This window comes from Penicillium subrubescens (genome assembly GCF_028828155.1).
Source record: "Penicillium subrubescens strain IBT 31985 chromosome Unknown utg000010l_segment0_segment0, whole genome shotgun sequence".
Taxonomy (NCBI): Eukaryota; Fungi; Ascomycota; class Eurotiomycetes; order Eurotiales; family Aspergillaceae; genus Penicillium; species Penicillium subrubescens.
Genome location: NW_026643160.1, coordinates 2,115,754 through 2,135,506, shown reverse-complemented (window position 1 = coordinate 2,135,506; position 19,753 = coordinate 2,115,754). Strand labels below are relative to the sequence as shown.

The following is a 19,753-nucleotide window of genomic DNA, read 5'->3' as shown; positions in this document are numbered from 1 at the left end:
ACGGGAGAGTCACGGGGAGGGTCACCACCCAAAATGGGCAGCAGCAGTGTGATGCTTCAAAGTCGATCAATACCAATCGGATCTGTACATCATCATCAGTCTACCTTGAGGAAACAGTCTCAATCTCCTCACTATAGATCTCAAACCTTACGCAGCCCTTGCCTGTGAGGGTCAATTGGGATCACTGTGGTCGGTCCCTGGCTACGCTTATTGATCCCGGTCCTCGCCATATCAACACCGACAACGGTCCCCGCAAGATATCGACATTCCCAGCATTGATCCCCTCTGCCATGCAGGGTGGGCTCCAGTGGCCCTCTGCATGATAGCTAGATCCTCTATAGTGGACCTTTTCCAAGTCTGAGAAATGCCATTGATCATGGAGGACGCTATCAATGTCGACGACCTCTTCGGTGAGGCCCATTCCTTGGATCTGGGGTTACCCCCGGCACCCGCCCCGCCCACCAAAGGGCTGGCCCAATGTCTCGACGAGATGCGCCTGCTGGGTTGTCGCCAGTAAGTGACTATCTGATGTATCTTTTGATAATCTTATCATCCAAAACTAATCATGTCTGCCCCTTCGCAGAAAGGTGGCCTGGTCCCGGCTAGGAGGCATAGCTTACATCGCCTCCGATGGAGTTCGAGTATTTGTGCGGAACCTTCAATCTCGTTCCTCAAATGGAAAATGGGTCTTGAGTGATGAGTTTCCACTGGGACCAGTCACTGAAGCTCACGGTGGCAATCAGCTGGTCCATCTTTCCTGGAATGATGCCGGGTCGGAGCTGGCTGTGGTCGACTGCCTGGGGCGAGTATCTATATATTCGGTCTTTATGGCCTTGAATAATATTACAGGCCTGCGTCAGGCAACGTATGACTCCAGTGATGATAGTAATCAGATTGTCGGTCTGATGTGGCTCAACCCTGGTCGTCAGGTATGTTCTGCTACTCGACGCTGATAAGCCCCTAGATGATCGGAATTATGTATTGACAGGTTCCAAATAGGTTCATGCTTTCCAACAGGCAGCAAAATTGAACAACAGATGGGCATATTCACCATTCCGATGGCGCCCAACCCATCCCTCTCATCCTGCCGGGAAAAGTTCACTCATTTCTGTCACCCGAGCAGGCCAGATTAAACTGATGTACCAAAATATGGATGGCAAGTGGGCAGAAGTCCCTGCAGAACTAAAAAATACCGGATATTCAGATCGGTTATTGACACATGCAGCCATGGTCGCCACACAAGGTTGGTCTCTCACGGTTTCTCCAGACCTTGACATACATGGAATGGCTAATAGATCCCACCTAGGAACCATTTTGCTGGCCACGTACTCTGTATGCCAGAAGATGTGCCTATACCGAGTGGAAGTCTCTTGGAATCCCAACAAATGGGACCCCGCCGCGATCAGAAGCCCTAATAAATGGCCGATCCCTTCCCTCCGCCTCCTCCATTACAAAATTGATATGCCGAGCTGCATCTTCAACGTCAACCCCGGTTCTGAAGAGCACTCAGATCACCCATTGCCATTCCCAAACTCTGTCTACACATTGACTCACCTCCAAGTCATCCCAGGACAGGTTGATAGTCCTACGGGCCCAACTACCACTAGTCCTTGGATTCTGGGAGTCTTCTCCAAACCCCTCCATGCCACTCCAGAACATCCAGACCAGCAAGGCCCTCTCAGTGTGATTGTTCGATGGCAATTAGATTCGGCACAGCAGACATTTCACCCCAAGTTCGACGAGGTTGCATCAAAAAAGATTAACGCACAGGCTAAGGTATGATACAAATATTACATTTTCTTGTGGTGAAATATACTAATAATCCTGATAGCCGAAAATTGAGATGCGTCGACTTGAAGACATTCATCTGCATAAATATATTATCTCGGTGGACCTGATGGAGCATGTTACGGCTCCTGCCCTGGCACTCACTCATGATGATAGTTCTGTTACCTTCTACGAGACAAAGACCATGACCATGTTCAATGGATTGGACGATGCCAACACGGTCAACTGCTTGGCCCAGGCGGGATTCCAATACCCAATGGATACACCAGGTATGTCCCCGCTTAGAACCAAGGCTCGTTTCACAGAATCTAAAGTTGATTTATATAGGACTTGCTATCGCGTTCTCTCCAAACTCCTGCGCTGCAGTGGCACTAGACAGCGAAGGACAGCCTCGATTGAGATGGATGGAACATACGTTTGGATCCAGTGGTGGTCTATACGATGAGAGTATGCAATTTCTATCGCCATCCACCGGGATCAAGTCTGACCAGGTACTTACAGGTAAATTCTCCGCCGCGATTGCGGCATTGACTCTGGCTTTCAGTCGAGGCTCTGGCAGTGATGCCAACACTGACGACATTCTGATGATCGTCCTGGGCCAGCTTTCTCCTGGTAATTTATGACACAATCCACCGAGATGGGCAGCCGAACAATCTTCTAACAGTGTCGACAGAAAACCAATCCACATTCCTCGGCGAAGTATATCGTGCATTGTCGGTCAACTGCAACTTCACTGTCGAACAGGAAAAGCTTTTGACGCATGCATATATCCCGCGAGCATTGAGCCTACAAGCGAGTCTGGGCTTCAAGGGAAGAAGCCATCCCCGAAATCTTTCCTCGGCTATTTCTTGGGCTATCCTGCAGCTCCGACATTCTTCAGTGCTCTATGCAGCCTATTTCCAGAACAGCAAGAACGTGCCCGCCGAGGCACATGATTCAGGTAAGCTAGGATCTAAGTTAATATCAATTGTACCGTCAAGTGTTAATATCACCTCTAGGAATTCTACATGCCCTCCTCGGAAACACGAGATGGGCTCTCGATTTCTCCCATTACATCCTAAGCGAGATCTTCGATCTAGCAGACGATTTCGAAAGTGTCCTACATGACTCGGAAGCATTCACTCAAAAGCGTAAGTCTCATACATCCCAAACCCCTTTATCTCTTCTATCTATCATCCCCAGTTCTCAACTAAAACCCCTCCTCTCCTTGTCCAGTGAAAACAACAACATCCCTCCCCCTCCTCATCCTCCTCTCCAGCATGTCCCGCGCCTTCATGCGCTTCATCTGCCGCGGCCTCCGCGGCGTCCGCAACGGCTTCGAACAACTAAACCCCGCCATGCTCGAACCCGAATCCCGCTTCTACTACATCGACATATGCCAAGCCCTCGAAACCTCTCCGGTGCGAGTAGACATCTACGAAAAATTCCTCGCAGGCGTCGACTCCGCCGTCAAACACGCCTACCAAGGCTCCGGCTTCGGCGACGCCGAACGACCAAGTCCCGAGAAAGAACTCCTCGTTAACGCGCGTATTCCGCCCGTGCTCATTTCCGCTGTGGAAACACTGCTCAGTCAAACTGTGCCTTCGATTCGAGCGGAGATTAATCGGAAGGATATCGTGCTTGGTGATTATACTTGGCTTGGGTTTGGGAATGATCCGCGGACGGCGGCGTATCGGAAGAGGAAGGATGTTGATATTTTGATGAAAATTCCGTTAAGGCCTGTGGCGCCTGGAGGGGATGCTTCGGGTGGTAGTGGTGGTGGTGGTGCGCAAATTTTGAGGAGACGGCGGTGTGTGCGTTGTTGTGAGGTTTCTGGGGATGGAGGAAGGCCTAGGACAGGGCCTTGGACGAAGATGATGCATCGGCTTAATTTGTTGAGGGCTTGTGCTTGTGGTGGTGCGTGGGTTATGGAGGTTCCTGAGCCTGGTGTTGAGGGTGGTCAGGGTAGGTAGGCCCCGGGTTGGGGTAGGGTTTACTTTTGGTAGACAGTAATAGAACAGTTAGTTTATGACCAGTTACGGAATCTTTGTGACTATTTCATGGGAGAATGTTACGATAATAGGTGTGGTGACACGATATAGAGATCACCTCTTGCATAGCCCTTAATTGAGGGTGTGTATCCTTGGACGGATAGGTAGGCACAACTAGGAGCCCGCCACGGGGACCCCCATAGTATACGACAATCCATTGTCAAGACAAGTCTAGACCAAATGGACCAGGGGAAAGAAAATTCAAGGCATCGAAGAGTCGGGGTACACCATTTTATACAGCCTCTACTCATTCACCGTACAGCAATTCCAGAACTGACCATCACAGCCCGGGGGAAACGAGAAAGACGTCTAAAGTGTCATGTCATGTCAAGAGTCGATTTGCATCGTTTTTTAAGATACACAATCAAGTTCCATTTTTTGGATGTAAAAAAAAGAGAAAATCGACCCTGCTCAGGTCCACACATCACACATCCTGCTTAATGTGTCCAAGGGCAAGCAACGTCTTTCCCCACCCACAAAACTCCAGATCCGATAAAGTTCTGCACTTAAGCCTGTTGATTGCCGAATGTTAGCGGAATATTCTGCGGATCACTGGCGTTCTTGATAAGGTGCAGTTGTGTCGAGTGTAGAATAGGCAGTGCACACTCCGTATCTGGGATGGATAGAAACCATCCATCCAGACAGGTAACAAAACCCACTCCACACTCGTCAACCACCGCCCGGATGTTCCTCATACCTTGACGGCGTACTTCCGCTGGGGGAAGTGGATCTGGCGCTTGCGCTGGCGCTCGGTGGTCCGGGTAGCCTCGAACTTGGTGAGACGGCGGCGGAGGTCACGGGTGAGCTTGGGGCGGAGGTCCAGAGGGATGTACTTCTTGTTCTTGTAGAACAAACGCAGCTGAGCGCGCTGGTTGGCGTTGATGACGGTGAGAACGCGAGCGATCGACTTGCGAACTTCGGAGCTGTAAATGAAAAAGAAATCACGGGTCAGTGTACGATCTTGAAAATTTTCGATGTTTTCCGTGGAGGCGAATTGCGATGGATTTTTTCTGTTTCTGCGACGTAGTTCCCGAGAGATGTGTGGTTGGTCGATGCGATTGTGTCGTCGGTGATTTTGGGCGTCTCGTGGAAATTTTCGTCGTGATCGTTCGTTGCCTTGATTCCTCCCAAATCCCGGTCGCTCGTCGCAGAAACCCATCCGTATAAAGTGTAGTGGTGTAGGGATGTCGATTATCGTTGTACGCACATTCTCTGGGTCTTGGTAGAAGCGCCGTTGGCGATCTTCTGGACGCGGAGCTGGTTAAGCTCGGTCTTCAACTCCTCGAGCTGCTTGGAGAGCTCCTCCTTGTTCTTGCCCCAGAGCTGAACAGCCTTGACCTTGGACGACTAGAGACGTAGATTCCATCAGCGCGAGTTTCACAGGGAGCGGTCGTAGTCGAACATACCATGGTGGCGTGTTGTGTGTGCTGGTTGTCGGCGTTGAGAATTGAAGATGTCCGATGGACCAAATTGTGGTTGTGGGACTAGGGCTAAGCGACTTGGTCGCACTAAGCGGGCACGTGATGATGGGCGAAAGTTGAAAAATTGTGTCGATGTCTGATTTTCAAGGCATAAACTTTGTGGCCCCTGGTGTTAAGGTGTCGAGGTGTTAAGGTGTCACGGCAGCCAGCCCCTTACCGGATTGGGTTAGCTCGCTGGCGGTGCACTTACGTCGACTGGCAGCGGGACCTTGTTCTGGCATGTCCGGGGTTTAAATGGGCGAGATAGAACGAGTGAATTAAGACGGTGTCGTTTTGATAGATTCCGTTTCACCATCTACCATCAAGACATCATGACGTCCACAGGTTCAGGATGGGCACAGCTCCGACAGCAGGCCCGATCGCTCGAAACTCAGGTACCGAATACCTCACCGAGGTTATGATCATATACACAAGATACGCAATACTAACATGAAATGCTATGACTAGACTGAGCAGCTCTTTCATACATACGCACAATTCAGCTCTCTCACTAAGCCACCACCATCTCCCACGGAGGAAGAGCTAAGGCTCGAATCCCAGTTGAAAGATCTCCTTGAACGAGTACGTCACACACCAGGCATCCCCCAAAGTCCAACTCCCTAAGAAGCGACCACGAAGTACCAGCGCTAACAATCTCGCACAGCGCGACTCCCTCATCTCACAACTCTCCCGCCTCCTCGACTCTGAAGCTACCCTCACCTCCTCCGCCCTCAAACAGAACAACCTCGCCCGCCACCGCGAGGTCCTAGCCGACCACCGCCGTGAACTCCAACGGTTGACATCCGCCATCGCCGAGTCGCGCGACCGCGCCAATCTACTCTCCAACGTGCGCTCCGACATCGATGCCTACCGCGCATCCAACCCCGACGCCGCCGAGGCAGACTACATGCTCGAAGAGCGGGGGCGCGTCGAGAACAGTCACAATATGATGGACGGCGTGCTCAGCCAGGCATATGCCATCAACGAGAACTTTGGAATTCAACGCGAAACCCTCGCCAGCATCAACCGGCGCATCGTCGGCGCTGCCAGCCAGGTACCCGGTATGAACTACTTGATTGGAAAGATTGGGACCAAGAAGCGGCGAGATGCTATCATCCTGGGTTGCTTTATTGGATTCTGCTTTTTGATGCTGGTGTTCTTCCGGTAGGCGGGCTGGGCTCGTCTTATGATTTCCTTCGTTGTCATTGCGCTGCTCTTCGTTTTCATTTTCATATATCTCTTGCGCGTCCTGCAGCCCGTACAGCGACTGTGTTTTATTTCTTGTGGTTTCATTGCGGCGTTTGAGGGTTGGGGCATCTCCTTGAGGACTCCCATGTTACAACGGGAATGAAGATAATACTTGCGCTTGGCTTTGCGGTGGCGTCTATGTTCTTTCTATTATACACATTCTCTATATATTATGTACAAATCCAATTTTTGAGAGGAGACTCCGTATCATACAGTGGTCCTTCGGGGCGTGAGCCCTGTTTGGAGGTCGGCTTCGGTTTCCGATTGTTGTTCGGTTGTTTTACTTGCGGCCGGCCATTTCAGCTTCATAAATGGCCTTTCTCTCCGCAATAAGCTTCTGCAACCCCGAGTTGAGTGTCTCCATTTCCGCTGGCTCGGCATTACCACTTCCAGCCCAGCGGATACGACACTCCGAATCCACAAGGTACACATAACCAACCTTGGAATTCATCATACCGACAGCTTCCTTGAGCGTCTCGGTAAAGCCCTTCTGCACGAGGAAGTACCGAGAGTGCTGCTGCTCGGGCAACTTGCGGCGCATGCTCCACATGAACATCTTCACCAGCGCCGCCTTCATCCGGTTCTCTTCCAGATTGATATCCACCATCTGTGCGAACTGCGGGTTCTTGGCCAGAGTCTCTGCCAGTCGGGGGTTCTGCGTGGGGCCTGTGAATGTTCCTACTTGGGTCTCTGCCCAGACGCTGGAGAACAATTTCACGACACTGATCTTGCCATACAGGGTTGATGTCGTGTGTTGCTTGTCTTTTGGCTCGGCGAGTGTAACGCCGGACATGTTGGGGAAGTATAAGGCCTTGTCGCCTTTGAAGAGTCGGGGGTTCGACAGGAATGTTTTACCTTCCAGGAATCGCAGGTTTGACCATTCTCGGAAGTAGGGTTTGGCGACTTGGCGAGTCCTATGAATTGGTTGGACTTATGATTAGCTTTCGAGTACCAATTCCGCATGCCCGGGGTAATAGACGAGAACGTACAATTCTTTCCGCCGCTCAAGATGCCGATCATAATCCACAAACTCGTCTCGTCTCTGCTTCAATGAACGTTTGTCCACTCCTGTATTCTGGCCCGCCATTGGAGGAGTGTTCGTTCCAATGGGACGGTCCAGCATCGGCGGTTTGAAGTCCGCATCCCCCGGCTGGGGCTTCATGTCCGGGTTTTGTTGGAACTGGGTGCCGCGCCGCACGGGCTGGGGCTCTCTGCGCGGCGGGGAGGTTATTGTCGCCTCGGAAGTGCTATTGCCGAGCTTCGATTCTTTTGCTCCAGTTGTAGAGGCATAGTGGCGTATCGCGGAGGTCTTCGCGCGGAGATGCGAAAGTGCTGCGTTGCTTCGGAATTGGCAGCTTAGACAGCGGCCACTGCGGAGGAGCGGGAGCTCAGACAGCATGTAGGTTGGCAATAATGACTTCCACATCTTGGTGGGTGTATGTGAGAGGATGTCTTGGTGCGACAGTTGAGTTCGGGCAAAAGCAGTCTTCGCCGGGTTCGTTTCATGATCTTCAAAATTGCCCGAATGGGGATGTTCAGGTCACATGACCTGTGTCTAATCCTGGGGTTGGACATGATCCAGACAGATTTTGAGAGCTGATGATGTAGCATTTTCAATCATGGATAGACATGGAGATTCAGTCAAATGCTGTAATCTATGTAATACATTCCTCATTGTCGAACTAAACCCTACGGATGAAATACATTAGGTATTGATGTTCACCGTGCATGCAAGCCGCTTGCTGAAATATATGTCGAAGGTATGAATGGAGTCTTCAGGTAGCCCCTACAACAACCAGGTATGTAATCTTGCTTAATTTCTAGTCAGCAAGTCTTAGCATGCAATCCAACTTGAAATAGATGCGTCTTCGCTATTTCTAATAATCCCGTTGCTCAATCAAATTCGGTTATATGGGCAGTCCCGTGACTTGGCGGCGTTTTCGCGCAACGCCGCGTCCACGGGTGCCTCAACTGTGGCTCCAGTACTTCACCCTGACAACTGCGTTGTCGGAGTTGCCTGAAGTAACACGGTAACTCTACCAATCCCACCAGACCTTGTACTTCCCTGCCAACTGCGATGACCCCTCTGTGGATCACACGCTGCTTTCGCTCTCGGGTGCCAGACTAGCCCGCCATCATGTCGGGAATGAGAAGCAAAGCAAGCTTCTTCCGCGCGCTTGATGACTTGGATCGCTCCGATGACTCCCAGGATGATGAAGACTCCCTGGAGCATCTTCTAGCTCGCGCAAAGCCCGCTGAAATTCCAAACTCGACTGCTGCCTTATCTAACACGGAGCGCATCACGCTTACCCGAGCAAATACGGCGCCCTCGCCCTCGTATACGGACAAAGAACTCCAAGAAGCCGTTGCTCAGGATGCCCATTCCAGAAGGCGACCACAGCCTTCTGAATCGAACCTGAGGACAGTGAAGCGCTCTCAAACTACCGGCACTATGCCCAGCACCACGTCAGGCCATAAGAGAGGAGGAGGCCCTGCTCTTAAGAAGAGGAGAACCAACAGTATAATCAAGCTGGTTCCCGAAGAGCAGCAGATATTCAAAGACCTCGTCTTCTGTGAGAAGCCTCTTTTTTATCAGCCCGACCTCACTTTGCTCCCTTACTAACCTCTTATACCAGTCTTTTTCCCAAATAACGATGTCTCTCCCTCTCGCCGACTGCGCATCCAGCGAGCCCGGGAATACGGTGCTCACTGGGCGCTAGATTGGACCGAGAACATCACGCATGTGGTTGTGGATAAGGATCTACAGTATTCGGATCTCATCAAACACCTCAACCTCGAGCCTTTTCCTGTTAGTTCGCTTCACCAGTGCCTATCTCAGCTCAGCTGATGCTGAACGTGGCTCTAGGACAATGTGGCTCTTGTCAACGAGACTTATCCCGCGGAATGCATCCGATTTCGCTCCATTTTGAGTCCATCCCAAGTGCGATTCCGCGTGGAAGGATCCACGACATTTGGACAGACAGATGCCCCGACTCCGGCTCCGGCAACCGTGCCAGCTTCGGCCGACTCACTACCATTGAAGGCACCAAGAAAAGAAAAGCAACAGACACCAGAGCTATCGCAGTCACCGATTCGGCAGGTTATACATGATAGTGAGCCTGCACCTGCGCCAGAGGTGGTTTCTACTCCTGCTGTCCCTGAGAACAGCTCCGAAGTGACTCGACAACGTGACGCCCTAGATGAGATAATCGCCGAGGCGAAAGCAACCAGTCTTTTGGTGAGTAGGACGCAATTTCCGCGAGTTTCATGATTCTCTAACGAGCTGGTCTAGCCGCTTGATCTGATCGATTCCTCCGACGAGGAACCTGGCGATTCTGATAGCGAGTCAGAATCATCAGACCCTGTCCCATCCCGATCAAAGCAAGAACCGCGAGGAGAGCCTGTCGTGGAGACATGGGCGCGCAATTTTGCCTGCATCCAAAAGTTCGACCCCAATAATAAGCACGACAATCCGAACAATCATACCATTGAAGTCTTGCAACAAATGCTGGACTACTACACGCGAACCGGAGATCTCTGGCGGACGCTGGCTTACCGCAAGGGCATCAACGCCCTGCGGAGGCAGACCAAGAAGGTCACGTCCAAAACTGAGGCACGATCTATTCCAGGCATTGGAGAACGGCTGGCGGACAAGATCGAAGAAATTGTGCTGACAGACCACCTGCGCCGACTGGACCATACCAACGAGACCGAAGCTGACAAAATTATCCAGGAGTTCCTTGGGATCTATGGGTGTGGCCTTGCCCAGGCATCCAAATGGGTGGCGCAAGGGTACCGCAGTCTCAGCGACCTTCGTGAGCGGGCACCATTGACCAAAAATCAGCGCATCGGCCTGGAGCGCTACCGCGACTTTGCACAGCGGATCCCGCGCAAGGAGGTAGAAGCCCACGGGGCAGTTGTGCGAAAGGCTATCCAGGCGGTGGACAAGGCTATGCAGGTGATCATTGGAGGTTCTTACCGCCGCGGGGCTCTGGACTCAGGTGATATTGACCTGCTCATCACCAAGCCAGATGCTACCCTGGAGCAGATCCGGTCGCTAATCCTGGATACCGTCGTGCCACAGCTGTTCCAAGACGGTTTCCTGCAGGTTGGTCTCCAGACCTCTCGCCGGAATGGAGACGGTTCTAAATGGCAAGGGGCATCTGTGATCCCAGGAAGCACGGTATGGCGGCGTCTCGATCTGTTGTTTGTTCCTGGAGCTGAATTTGGAGCCGCGATGGTATACTTCACGGGCAATGATATCTTCAATCGCAGTATGCGATTGCTTGCTCGTAAGAAAGGGATGTGCTTAAACCAGCGCGGGCTTTTCACGGATGTGCTGCGTAATGCACAGGTTAAGGTGAATCCAGGTCGACTGGTTGAGGGACGTGATGAGCGTCGGATCTTCGCATTGCTGGGGGTGCCTTGGAGACCTCCCGAGCAGCGGATTTGCTAGAAAGGAGAAAATTGCAGAATTATTATTCCTTAATATTCGGCATCACCGTTCTATGAAGCCACTAGAAAAGAAAGAAATTTAGGTGATTATGCATGTATGTAGACAATGGGATTGTATGAGGCAGCCAAAGTCAAATACCTACACTCCCAATAGAATGTACATAGTGTAGTTGCAAGGTTGCTGGAAGGTGCCGCCAGTCCGAGTGGTGACCTCCTGGGCAATTTTGACTTCTATCATCTTCCGTTGTTTTCTAATTCCTCCCCCTCGTCGCGGTGCCTTTTTCTATCTCCAGGTCCTCTTCGTTGCCTGGCTCTTCCCCTTTCTGCCTAGCTCCGTTTTTTTCCCTCCCGGTACTTTTAAACTTTTACAGACCCCGCCTTGTTCCATCACCGCCTTTCTTTTCTCCTCTCTTTTCCCACCGCCTTCGACTTCCCACAATTCCTCTTCCATACCATTTTCTCTTCACCGCCATCATCCCCATCAACCATCCTCACCGCCATCACCTTGCCCATCCCTCCATCCCCTTTTCATCATCTCCACCGCCTTTTCCATCCTCATCCATCACCGCCTTTCCCTCGCATCACCGCCTCGGGTGCGGTGAAGCCTCATCACCTTCTTTTCCCCCCTGCGACCGTGCAGACCGCCCTCTACTACTGCCCCCCCCTCAGTTTTGCCCGCATATCAAAAAAGACGACAACATCTGTAGGTCCCAAGTCGTTCTCGACGCCGACGACGACTCTGCACCTCGACTTGGGCTGTGCCTGGTTCCTTGGCCTGCCCTCGCCTGTCGAGGTCGTCGCCCCGCCACGTCGACCTGACGTGTTGTTGTGATCAGCTGGGTTTCTGCCTTTCCCCCTCTGATTCGTCCGGACCGCGTGCTGCTCTGTGGCCGAGGTCATCGCGCGTGTTACTCGATCACTGACGAGGACTCGAACGTGCCAACAAGGCAATTGGAGTCGTCGGTGAACGCTGGAAACTCACGCGTCTACGAACCTCATCTTTACCGCCCTCCACACCACATTCACCCAGTGACCACTCACAGTCACTCTTCAAAATGGGTCGCAAGCCCAATCAACTCATTCTCGAATTTTTTACTCGAGGTCCTAAGCTAGAGGACTCGAGCAACCGATACCAGCACACTTGCAAGGCCTGTGGCGAAAAGTTCCCCAAGGGTCGTATCGACAGTCTCACCAACCACCTGGTCAAGAAATGCCAGGCAATTCCACTTCGTGACCGCCAGCGCGTGCTCCTGCGCCTTCACGAACTTCCCGATCTTACAGAAGGCGAAGCCAACAAGGATCCAAATGCGCCTGCTGGAAAGAAGGGTGACGGTTCGTTCGGGAACCGCCCTAACTTCGATGGTCTCAACGTGCTTGCAGAGGCGTCCCGCCAGGTGGGTGCCTCGGATCATACCAAACGAGGCCCGGCATATACTCAGTCCGTGACTTCTGGTGGAAAGACCGTCGTAGTTGATCCAGCATTGGAAGCCGAGTTCACCGTCCAGTCTGACGTGAAGGAAGAGGACGAGAATGCACAGGGTAAGTGGCCATCAGGTCCTGGTTCGACTTACGACCAAAGATCACTCACTGACAAATGTTGTTCGCTAGGCAATGCTCAGCCTTCGGGTACTCCTACAATTCCTGCTCTGCCCAGCCATACCTCTGATCACCCTACCTCAATGTCGCCTCCCCTCGACCACTCCATGACCCCCGATTCGACCTCCAATGCGCGCCAGTCACAGCTCTCGATGATTGCCGCGTCAGCAAACGAGATGGTCCCTCAGGGGTTGACTATGGATGATGACGGAATGAAGATGGGTCAATGGAATCAGCAGCTGTCGACCCAGGAGCAGCTCTTGTTCGACAGTTTGCAGGAGCATGACCCGTCCCTGACCGCGGCCACACAGCGGGCTGCATCCTTCCCTCGACCCATTGCAATGAACCCCAATACCCAGGCCAAGGGATTCGTCAACGAATTTGGCAATTCCACCAAGCCTGCTAAGCCCAAGGTCCGGGGCCGCTTCTCTGCTGAGCGTCGCCGTGAGGTCCAAGAAGTTCGCAAGCGCGGAGCCTGCATTCGTTGTCGCATGCTTAAGAAACCAGTACGAAACCCCCTCTTTCAAACCCCCTGGTCTTTTCGAGAATATACTGACATTTCTTTCAGTGCTCTGGTGAGACCCCTTGTACCACCTGTGCTAGCGTCGAGAGTGCTCGTCTTTGGAAGCATCCTTGTATTCGGACTCGCCTGTCTGAAGAATTTGAACTTTACAACGCGAGTAAGTTTCGTCTCCTTCGGTATCTATTTGTTGACGTGATGACTGACTTGCAAAGACCTCCATGCCACTCTTGCATTCCATGACACCAATGCTATCAAGAGTCAGGTCAATTTTGAGCACTACGCTGGCCGCATTGAGGTCACCCACCTCGAGGAGACCATGGTCTATGTCACCATCAGCGGGCTGCAGGGCCACCGTGCCTCTGTCTCGGCTCTCGACCCGCAGCTTCAGGGCCTCGGTGACGACCAATTCTCTGCTCCTGCCCAGGAGATTTACCTCCTGGATCACGATGCCGATGACGTTCCAAGCAAGCTGGAACTGTACATCAAGAAGACTGCCCCTTTCTTCTTTGAGCGCGAGGAGTCCAATTTCATGAAGTCCACCCTGCAGCTGGCCTCGGAGCTGGGCCAGTCTAAGAAGGACACCCTGCTTGAGCGCGCTGTGGAGCTCTGGGTTGCTACTCACATCCTGGTTGACAATGAGCTTACTTGGAAGACTTTCTGCAACCCAACTCTTCCTCCCGCCTCGATGCACTCCCTGTCTCAGCCATCGGATGAGGGTCGTCTCCCCATCGAGGAAGCCTCGGACCCTGAGTCCTACGCCCTGCTGTGCAGCCAGCTGCGCGCTGCCACGGAGAAGCGTGCAATGCAGCTGAGCAAGTCTGTGATCAATGACCTCGAGCGTCGTCTCCTGCAGCGCCAGAAGTCTGGCTGGTTTGAAACCTTCCTCGTGGCCGTTGTCCTCCTGAACTGCATTGAGCGTACCTGCTGGCTGTTCCGGTCGTGGGATAACGAAACATTTGCGCAGCGTGTAAGTTTTGATCAACCTTCCTGGATTTGAGTATTCATTTGCTAACGTCTCACAGTGGCCCCTTGAGAAGCGTCCCCCATATTTCTACAGCCAGTCCGAGCGCTTTTCCGATATCCTGCACATGCTCCTCCGCATGCGCAGCCTTCCTCCCAAGTCCAATGTTCGCCCAGACAATGGCACCCTCAAGGCCGTCGATGGTAGCGAAGAGAACGCCATCCGCTGGTTCGATATGATCCAGGTCACCCCCTACTACCTCGAGGAGCGCACCAATGCTATCTTCGACCCCCAAGATTCGCGCTCGCTTGACCTTCGTCACAGCGCTGCCTTGCTCCTGCCACACAACGCCTAAACGCAAGAGCCAAACATCCAAGTTCGTCGCCAAGCACCTTGACAGGCGAGAACCTTGAGAATTGCCATGAGTGACAATGACTCGCTGACATTGTATGATTCAAGGAAATGGGAGGAGAATTGTAGAGGTGTTTTCGATTTTTGACACTGGTGGAATCCTCTACCGAGGGCTCTACCGAGGAGAAAATACCACCCGAAAAGAAAAAATAAAAATAAAAAAAGCGAAATTCATGTGTACGGATTCTGAGCGAGGAAGCGAATTTTGTGCTTTTCGAAATGGTGTCTCTGGGATGCAGGCGGTGTTTTGGGTTCGGGGGCGAATTTTGTTTGCCTAGGTTTCCTGTTATCTCTTGCTTCCTAGGATTATTTATTAGAATTAAATGTCCGATTTTTCAAACACGTTCTCCTGCAATTGATGATCGTAGGTCGTAAATTCTGGAAGAGATGGTGGCGTGTAAGGGCGTTTTGAGGGCATCTGGTATCACGTGATCTGATGTGCACCTACACCAGGAAAAACAAGCTGAGCATGGGAAGTGCTAAAACGACGATACAAGATGGTTGATCACACGATACACACCTATTTGGGGTTTAGTGCAGTAACTATATTACAATCTTCTAAGTAGGATATCCTGATAGTTGTTTAAAAGTACCAGTCTAGAAACCAGAGAAACGGACCAACTAGACATGCTTCAATTACTCTTTTTTGAAAGGTTTTCTAAATGTCTTTCGAATCATCTTTCTTAAGAGCATAGATACCGTTCAACTCGTTAGTGTAAGATGATTTTGAAAATTTGTTGGGATTTCAAACTAATGGAACCCCAATGTGGAAGAATGTAATACTATTACTACGCTCAACCAGAATAAGAGTTGTATCGTCGAATTAGCAATCGTGTATCATCGTTTTAGCAATTCCCGCTGAGCATCAAAGTTCTTGAGTTAAGTGATCGCGAGATTTCGAGTGGTATCAAATGCAACTATGCTAAAAATTGCAGGCGTTATATAAGGACGAAGCCGCCATTCAAATCCATCAACGCTATATCCTCATCCAGAGTCCCCAAAGTTGGAGACAGATGGTGTTCCTAGAACCGTCTATCCTGGATAAGTCCAAAACCCCAAAAACTCATAATAAAAAAAAAAAAAAAAAACCAGAAATGGGTATAGAAACTCCCAAGCCAAAACGAAAAACTCCGTGTCAAATGCACCACCAGTCCGTAAGTCACCGACTCCTCCCCGAATCGCTAATTGCTCATGTGCGGTTATCACCGTGGCCACGATAACGAAATCGCGAACGCGAGTCGCAGTGATGGCGCCCATTCTTCGACGATTCATGCCCAAGGCCCCGGCAGACCCGCTTTCTTCGACCATGGCTCGCTTCATCCTTCTTTGAAGATTTGGGAGTGCTGCGGCTCGACATGGAATTGGTATCCGAGCCCGAGCCCGATCCCGCGTTGCCTCGGGTACTCCAACCGCCAGAGGTAAAGCTTGTTGCACTCGATCCCCCCCTGGAACTACCCGGCCCGAATCCCAGCTGCTCCCCGAGTCCGATGACCTGGAACTTCCCGAAGTCGAAGACCTGGCGTGACTGCCGTTGAAGCTACCTCCGCTTGTGGTGGAAGAAGCCTCAGACGAGGAATGATTGAGCTCGACAAGGACCATGGCCTGATCGGTGTACCTATCTTGCCAGGTTTGCAAGAACTCACTAGATAATTGTTAGTGACATCAATGAAAATTTCGCATAAGAAGGAAGGAGGAGGGAAATAAAGATTCACAAGCCGTAGAAAGGACCGGATTCATTGTCCAACTTCTGGTCAATGGCTTCCATGAGAGCGGGTTGCATCAAGAGCATGTTGACCAAGCCAGAGTCAGCAGCGCGCGAATTGCGGGGCCATCTTTCGCCGGGGCTGTTGGTCAGGATATACTCGTCAAAGTCGTGGTCGTAGTTGGAGAAAGGCAGTCGGATGGACCGCATGGTGAGGGTTACTTGCGGAGACCTGGTGATCTGTGGCAGTGTTAAAAAATGTTGGAAAGTGATCAGTGGTGTAGGAAAGATTATAATGAGATCTTAGGGGATGTATGATGAGAAGGTAAGAGAGAGGTGAAGGATGATAAGTTTGATGGATGAGGAAGATGAAGCTTGATGAAGGTAGAAGATTGATGGAGGAAGAAGCTTGACGAAGGAAGAAGTTTGACCAAGGAAGGAACGAGAAGTTCGAAACCATTCCGGCTCCTGCCTTCTGGAAGTTTGCTGATATTCACATCCCACCATTCCATCTTCCTTTCTCTCCTCTCCTTCTCCTCCACTCTCAATTCTCATCCCATACGCCCTCCTCACATACCACCATATACACGTAAGAGACCATCTCATTACCTTACAACCTCGATTCTGACCTCTTAAGTCGAAAAGAATGAAGGCCCGCACCAACCAGCGTGGGGCCCTGACGACCCAGTCTCTCAACGAGAGCAGCAGTGAGACCGATACCAGCATGGACACCGACTCCTCCCAAAGCATCACGGAGAGTGTGGTTTGCTCTGTTGAGCCACCTTGCCCCAGTCATGGACGAAGGGCTCAAGCTGCCTCAAGGCAGTACCTCGGCCTCCACAGAGGATGTCGACTCCATGATCACCCTTTTCTCATCAAAGGCGGCTGAGCTACTTCAAAATACCCAGAGCCAAATTCTCGAGGTGAAGGAACTGCGTGACGAGATGAAAGACCTGGAAAACCGGGCTGAGGTCCAGGATCTTAAACTCAAAATCATAAGTTACAAGATCGACGCACACAATGCCTAGCTGGAGGCTCACCGTATGAAGCTCGAGGCACAGGGTGCCCAGTTGCGGACTCAGCAGTTCAAACTGGATACCCAGACTGCCCAGCTGGAGATGCAGAGTGCTCAGATCGCGCTCAGAATGCCCAGCTGGAGCTTCAGAACATGAAGCTGGATGCACAGAATGTCAAGCTGCAGGACCAGAAGAGCGAGATCACCGAACTGCATGGAATCGTCTTCCGCCTTGAGACCCGAGTTGACTCCCTGACCGAAGATTCCATCAAATGCTATAAGATGAGAATCCGTAACTTCCTCAGCTATGTAAAGGCCAAGAACATGACGCTCGATCGTGACTGCTTTTTGCAATTGAACCTCCTCAACCGCTTGGTCCATGGAGCGGACAGCGTCATTGATTCCAAGGCCATGCTGGAGCTCTACTTGCTCTCCGCGGAACCCGAGATGTCGGCCTTCATCCAGGTCTATGGACGAGTGTCTCATACCATCCTTGACATTCGTAAGTTGATACCCTACTTCTTCGATACCCTTCCCTTCTTCGATACCCTTCCCTTCTTCGATACCCTTCCCTTCTTCGATACCCTTCCCTTCTTCGATACCCTTCCCTTCTTCGATACCCTTCCCTTCTTCGATACCCTTCCCTTCTTCGATACCCTTCCCTTCTCCGATACCCTCCTCTTCTTTGATAACCCCACCCTTCTGCGTTTACTGGGGGCATAAGCTAAGATAATCTTGTTGGCGGAATGCTGCTCGACAGCAACGGCGGCGGGAACTACCTCTTTTGTTCTCCCGAAAAGTTGGACGCCGAAGAGATCAACATCCACAAGGAGATGCGCGACCTCGACTTTGGAAAGAGTAACCACGAGGCGATCAACAAGATGTGCAAGAAGTACTTCGGTGAACGAGTCTAATGTCGGTCATTAACTAGGGATAATCAATCCTTCAGTTTTGGTTCTGACTCTCGATTAAAAAGACATTTAGAAAGACATCTCAAATAACAGGAAGTGGAAGGATATCTAGTTAGGCCGTTTCTCTGGTCTCTAGATTGAGACTTTTGTACTGTCATAAACAGTGATAATATCTGAATAGTCAATATTTGCGCCAGAACTCAAATCTGTGAAATAGGAGATCGTACAGTCTTTATTCGCATGAATAATAAGACAAGAAAAAATGCATAATACAAAACCAGCCCTTCATAACCCGGATTCTAATCCCAATCGTAATTCCTATGTCTATGCCTACTTCCTCACGGCGACACAGTACCCAATTCCATCGTCCCTTGCCCCTGTACCTGCCCCGGCACAAAAGTCTGTTCCAAAACAACCGCATAGAACTTTCCTTCCTCGGATGTATCATGATAACGACCGGCCGAGAGAACAGCCCTACCAGCCAAGTAGAAGACTTGCGTTAGCTTGACGAAAAGATAGCAATGAAAGTAGCCCCCCGTATTAATGGAAGGAAAGGGAATATCCATGGATGTTGAACGTACCACCCCTTATACTTAGGCTGATTAAAAATATCCGTAAAAACCTTCAAGACACGCAACGGCAATTCCAAAATCGAGGGTTGATCTGGCCCATCGCCGCAGATGGGGAGTCCCAGTTTGTTGACGGGGAGGTAGACCACTTCGGCTGTGTTGTGCGGGTTACGCGCCTCCTGGAAGATGAGGAGGCGGCGGGATGGTTGGGGTTGGGATTTGGACATTGTGGTGATGGTGATGTATGATGAAAGATTGTCTCTAGGACAATATTGGATATTGGATATTGGATATCGGATATCAAATATCCCAGGTGGATGGATGTTGCGCGCTTTTCGATGTTTTTTTTTCTAGCGTCGGAAGTAGGTATTTCGCGCCTCGCGCTGGAGAGACTGGTTTATCTGTGAGATTTGTTAGTATATTCAAACAAAGCATCAACTATTTCATTTCTTCCTTATATCCTACCTTGATATCCGCAAACCCAACTGCCAGTCTCGTCGTTCAGAATCGCGATTCAATTCGCGACGAAGTTCTGCTTATCGCGTGGGATCGGCGTGGAGGGGAAAAACTGCGGGGCAAAAAAAAGGGGGCACAACAATGTAGTTTAATCTGCGCCACCACGAGGGAGGGGGTTTGGATAGATCGCGAGTAGATAATTTGGATCGCGGGGGGATGGAGAGATATTGTATGTGCTGTTGATGAGTCTCGAATTATGGGGGGCTGCTGGTGGACTGGTGCTGTGCTGCTGCTGCTGTTCATTTGCTGTACGCGTTTTATGGTGGTGGGGCTCCAGGGGGAGGGGGATATCCGCTATGAGCGCATGGATTCATTGATTGATTCGAGAGTGATTAGTAGAATAGGTTTCATATGATTTGGATCTTATATGCTGTGTGTATGCTGTTTACTAAAGCTCATCTGGAACACTGATTTTGATAGGGTATTATTGTGATACAGCCAGAGACGGAGATTCAAAGAAGTAGCTTCGACACAAATCGTTTAGTAGATAGAGAATACTATGGGTATGGATCAACCATGAATGAAAAAGAAAGAAAGAAAACCTGATAGATAGAAGAGAGAGGCATTG

At 50.9% G+C, this 19,753-nt stretch overlaps 9 protein-coding genes across 9 annotated transcripts; 5 read left to right on the top strand and 4 right to left on the bottom strand.

The window, feature by feature from the left end:
* Nucleotides 1-376: 376 nt before the first annotated feature.
* N7473_011930 (mediator of RNA polymerase II transcription subunit 16) lies at nucleotides 377-3,740 on the top strand (the record flags this gene model as incomplete). The annotated part of the gene is made up of 10 exons (XM_057157869.1): nucleotides 377-513; nucleotides 584-929; nucleotides 1,000-1,243; nucleotides 1,307-1,776; nucleotides 1,832-2,057; nucleotides 2,116-2,235; nucleotides 2,290-2,400; nucleotides 2,462-2,728; nucleotides 2,787-2,918; nucleotides 3,004-3,740. 10 exons carry the CDS (start codon nucleotides 377-379, stop codon nucleotides 3,738-3,740), a joined length of 2,790 nt encoding a protein of 929 aa, XP_057003719.1.
* Nucleotides 3,741-4,057: 317 nt separating this feature from the next.
* N7473_011929 (60S ribosomal protein uL29) lies at nucleotides 4,058-5,401 on the bottom strand. Its single transcript, XM_057157868.1, has 4 exons — nucleotides 5,225-5,401; nucleotides 5,026-5,165; nucleotides 4,516-4,741; nucleotides 4,058-4,330 (listed from the first exon to the last, which is right to left on the bottom strand). Exons 1-4 carry the CDS (start codon nucleotides 5,225-5,227, stop codon nucleotides 4,325-4,327), a joined length of 375 nt encoding a protein of 124 aa, XP_057003718.1. The 5' UTR covers nucleotides 5,228-5,401; the 3' UTR covers nucleotides 4,058-4,324.
* A 209-nt stretch (nucleotides 5,402-5,610) lies between these two features.
* Nucleotides 5,611-6,446, top strand: N7473_011928 (putative vesicle transport v-SNARE protein Gos1; the record flags this gene model as incomplete). The annotated part of the gene is made up of 3 exons (XM_057157867.1): nucleotides 5,611-5,673; nucleotides 5,747-5,860; nucleotides 5,943-6,446. 3 exons carry the CDS (start codon nucleotides 5,611-5,613, stop codon nucleotides 6,444-6,446), a joined length of 681 nt encoding a protein of 226 aa, XP_057003717.1.
* A 360-nt stretch (nucleotides 6,447-6,806) lies between these two features.
* On the bottom strand, nucleotides 6,807-7,952 carry N7473_011927 (mitochondrial ATPase complex subunit ATP10; the record flags this gene model as incomplete). Its single annotated transcript, XM_057157866.1, has 2 exons — nucleotides 6,807-7,440; nucleotides 7,516-7,952. The coding sequence occupies 2 exons, from the start codon at nucleotides 7,950-7,952 to the stop codon at nucleotides 6,807-6,809; spliced, it is 1,071 nt and encodes a 356-aa protein (XP_057003716.1).
* Nucleotides 7,953-8,663: 711 nt separating this feature from the next.
* N7473_011926 (DNA-directed DNA polymerase IV) lies at nucleotides 8,664-10,982 on the top strand (the record flags this gene model as incomplete). Its single annotated transcript, XM_057157865.1, has 4 exons — nucleotides 8,664-9,099; nucleotides 9,163-9,335; nucleotides 9,393-9,764; nucleotides 9,819-10,982. 4 exons carry the CDS (start codon nucleotides 8,664-8,666, stop codon nucleotides 10,980-10,982), a joined length of 2,145 nt encoding a protein of 714 aa, XP_057003715.1.
* A 1,054-nt stretch (nucleotides 10,983-12,036) lies between these two features.
* Nucleotides 12,037-14,416, top strand: N7473_011925 (uncharacterized protein; the record flags this gene model as incomplete). The annotated part of the gene is made up of 5 exons (XM_057157864.1): nucleotides 12,037-12,520; nucleotides 12,590-13,083; nucleotides 13,146-13,257; nucleotides 13,313-14,067; nucleotides 14,123-14,416. The coding sequence occupies 5 exons, from the start codon at nucleotides 12,037-12,039 to the stop codon at nucleotides 14,414-14,416; spliced, it is 2,139 nt and encodes a 712-aa protein (XP_057003714.1).
* A 1,764-nt stretch (nucleotides 14,417-16,180) lies between these two features.
* On the bottom strand, nucleotides 16,181-16,384 carry N7473_011924 (uncharacterized protein; the record flags this gene model as incomplete). The annotated part of the gene is made up of 1 exon (XM_057157863.1): nucleotides 16,181-16,384. The coding sequence occupies one exon, from the start codon at nucleotides 16,382-16,384 to the stop codon at nucleotides 16,181-16,183; it is 204 nt and encodes a 67-aa protein (XP_057003713.1).
* Nucleotides 16,385-16,968: 584 nt separating this feature from the next.
* N7473_011923 (uncharacterized protein) lies at nucleotides 16,969-17,912 on the top strand (the record flags this gene model as incomplete). Its single annotated transcript, XM_057157862.1, has 2 exons — nucleotides 16,969-17,173; nucleotides 17,245-17,912. The coding sequence occupies 2 exons, from the start codon at nucleotides 16,969-16,971 to the stop codon at nucleotides 17,910-17,912; spliced, it is 873 nt and encodes a 290-aa protein (XP_057003712.1).
* Nucleotides 17,913-18,318: 406 nt separating this feature from the next.
* N7473_011922 (uncharacterized protein) lies at nucleotides 18,319-19,390 on the bottom strand. The gene is made up of 3 exons (XM_057157861.1): nucleotides 19,135-19,390; nucleotides 18,682-19,070; nucleotides 18,319-18,574 (listed from the first exon to the last, which is right to left on the bottom strand). Exons 2-3 carry the CDS (start codon nucleotides 18,894-18,896, stop codon nucleotides 18,439-18,441), a joined length of 351 nt encoding a protein of 116 aa, XP_057003711.1. The 5' UTR covers nucleotides 18,897-19,070; nucleotides 19,135-19,390; the 3' UTR covers nucleotides 18,319-18,438.
* Between the last annotated feature and the right edge of the window lie 363 nt (nucleotides 19,391-19,753).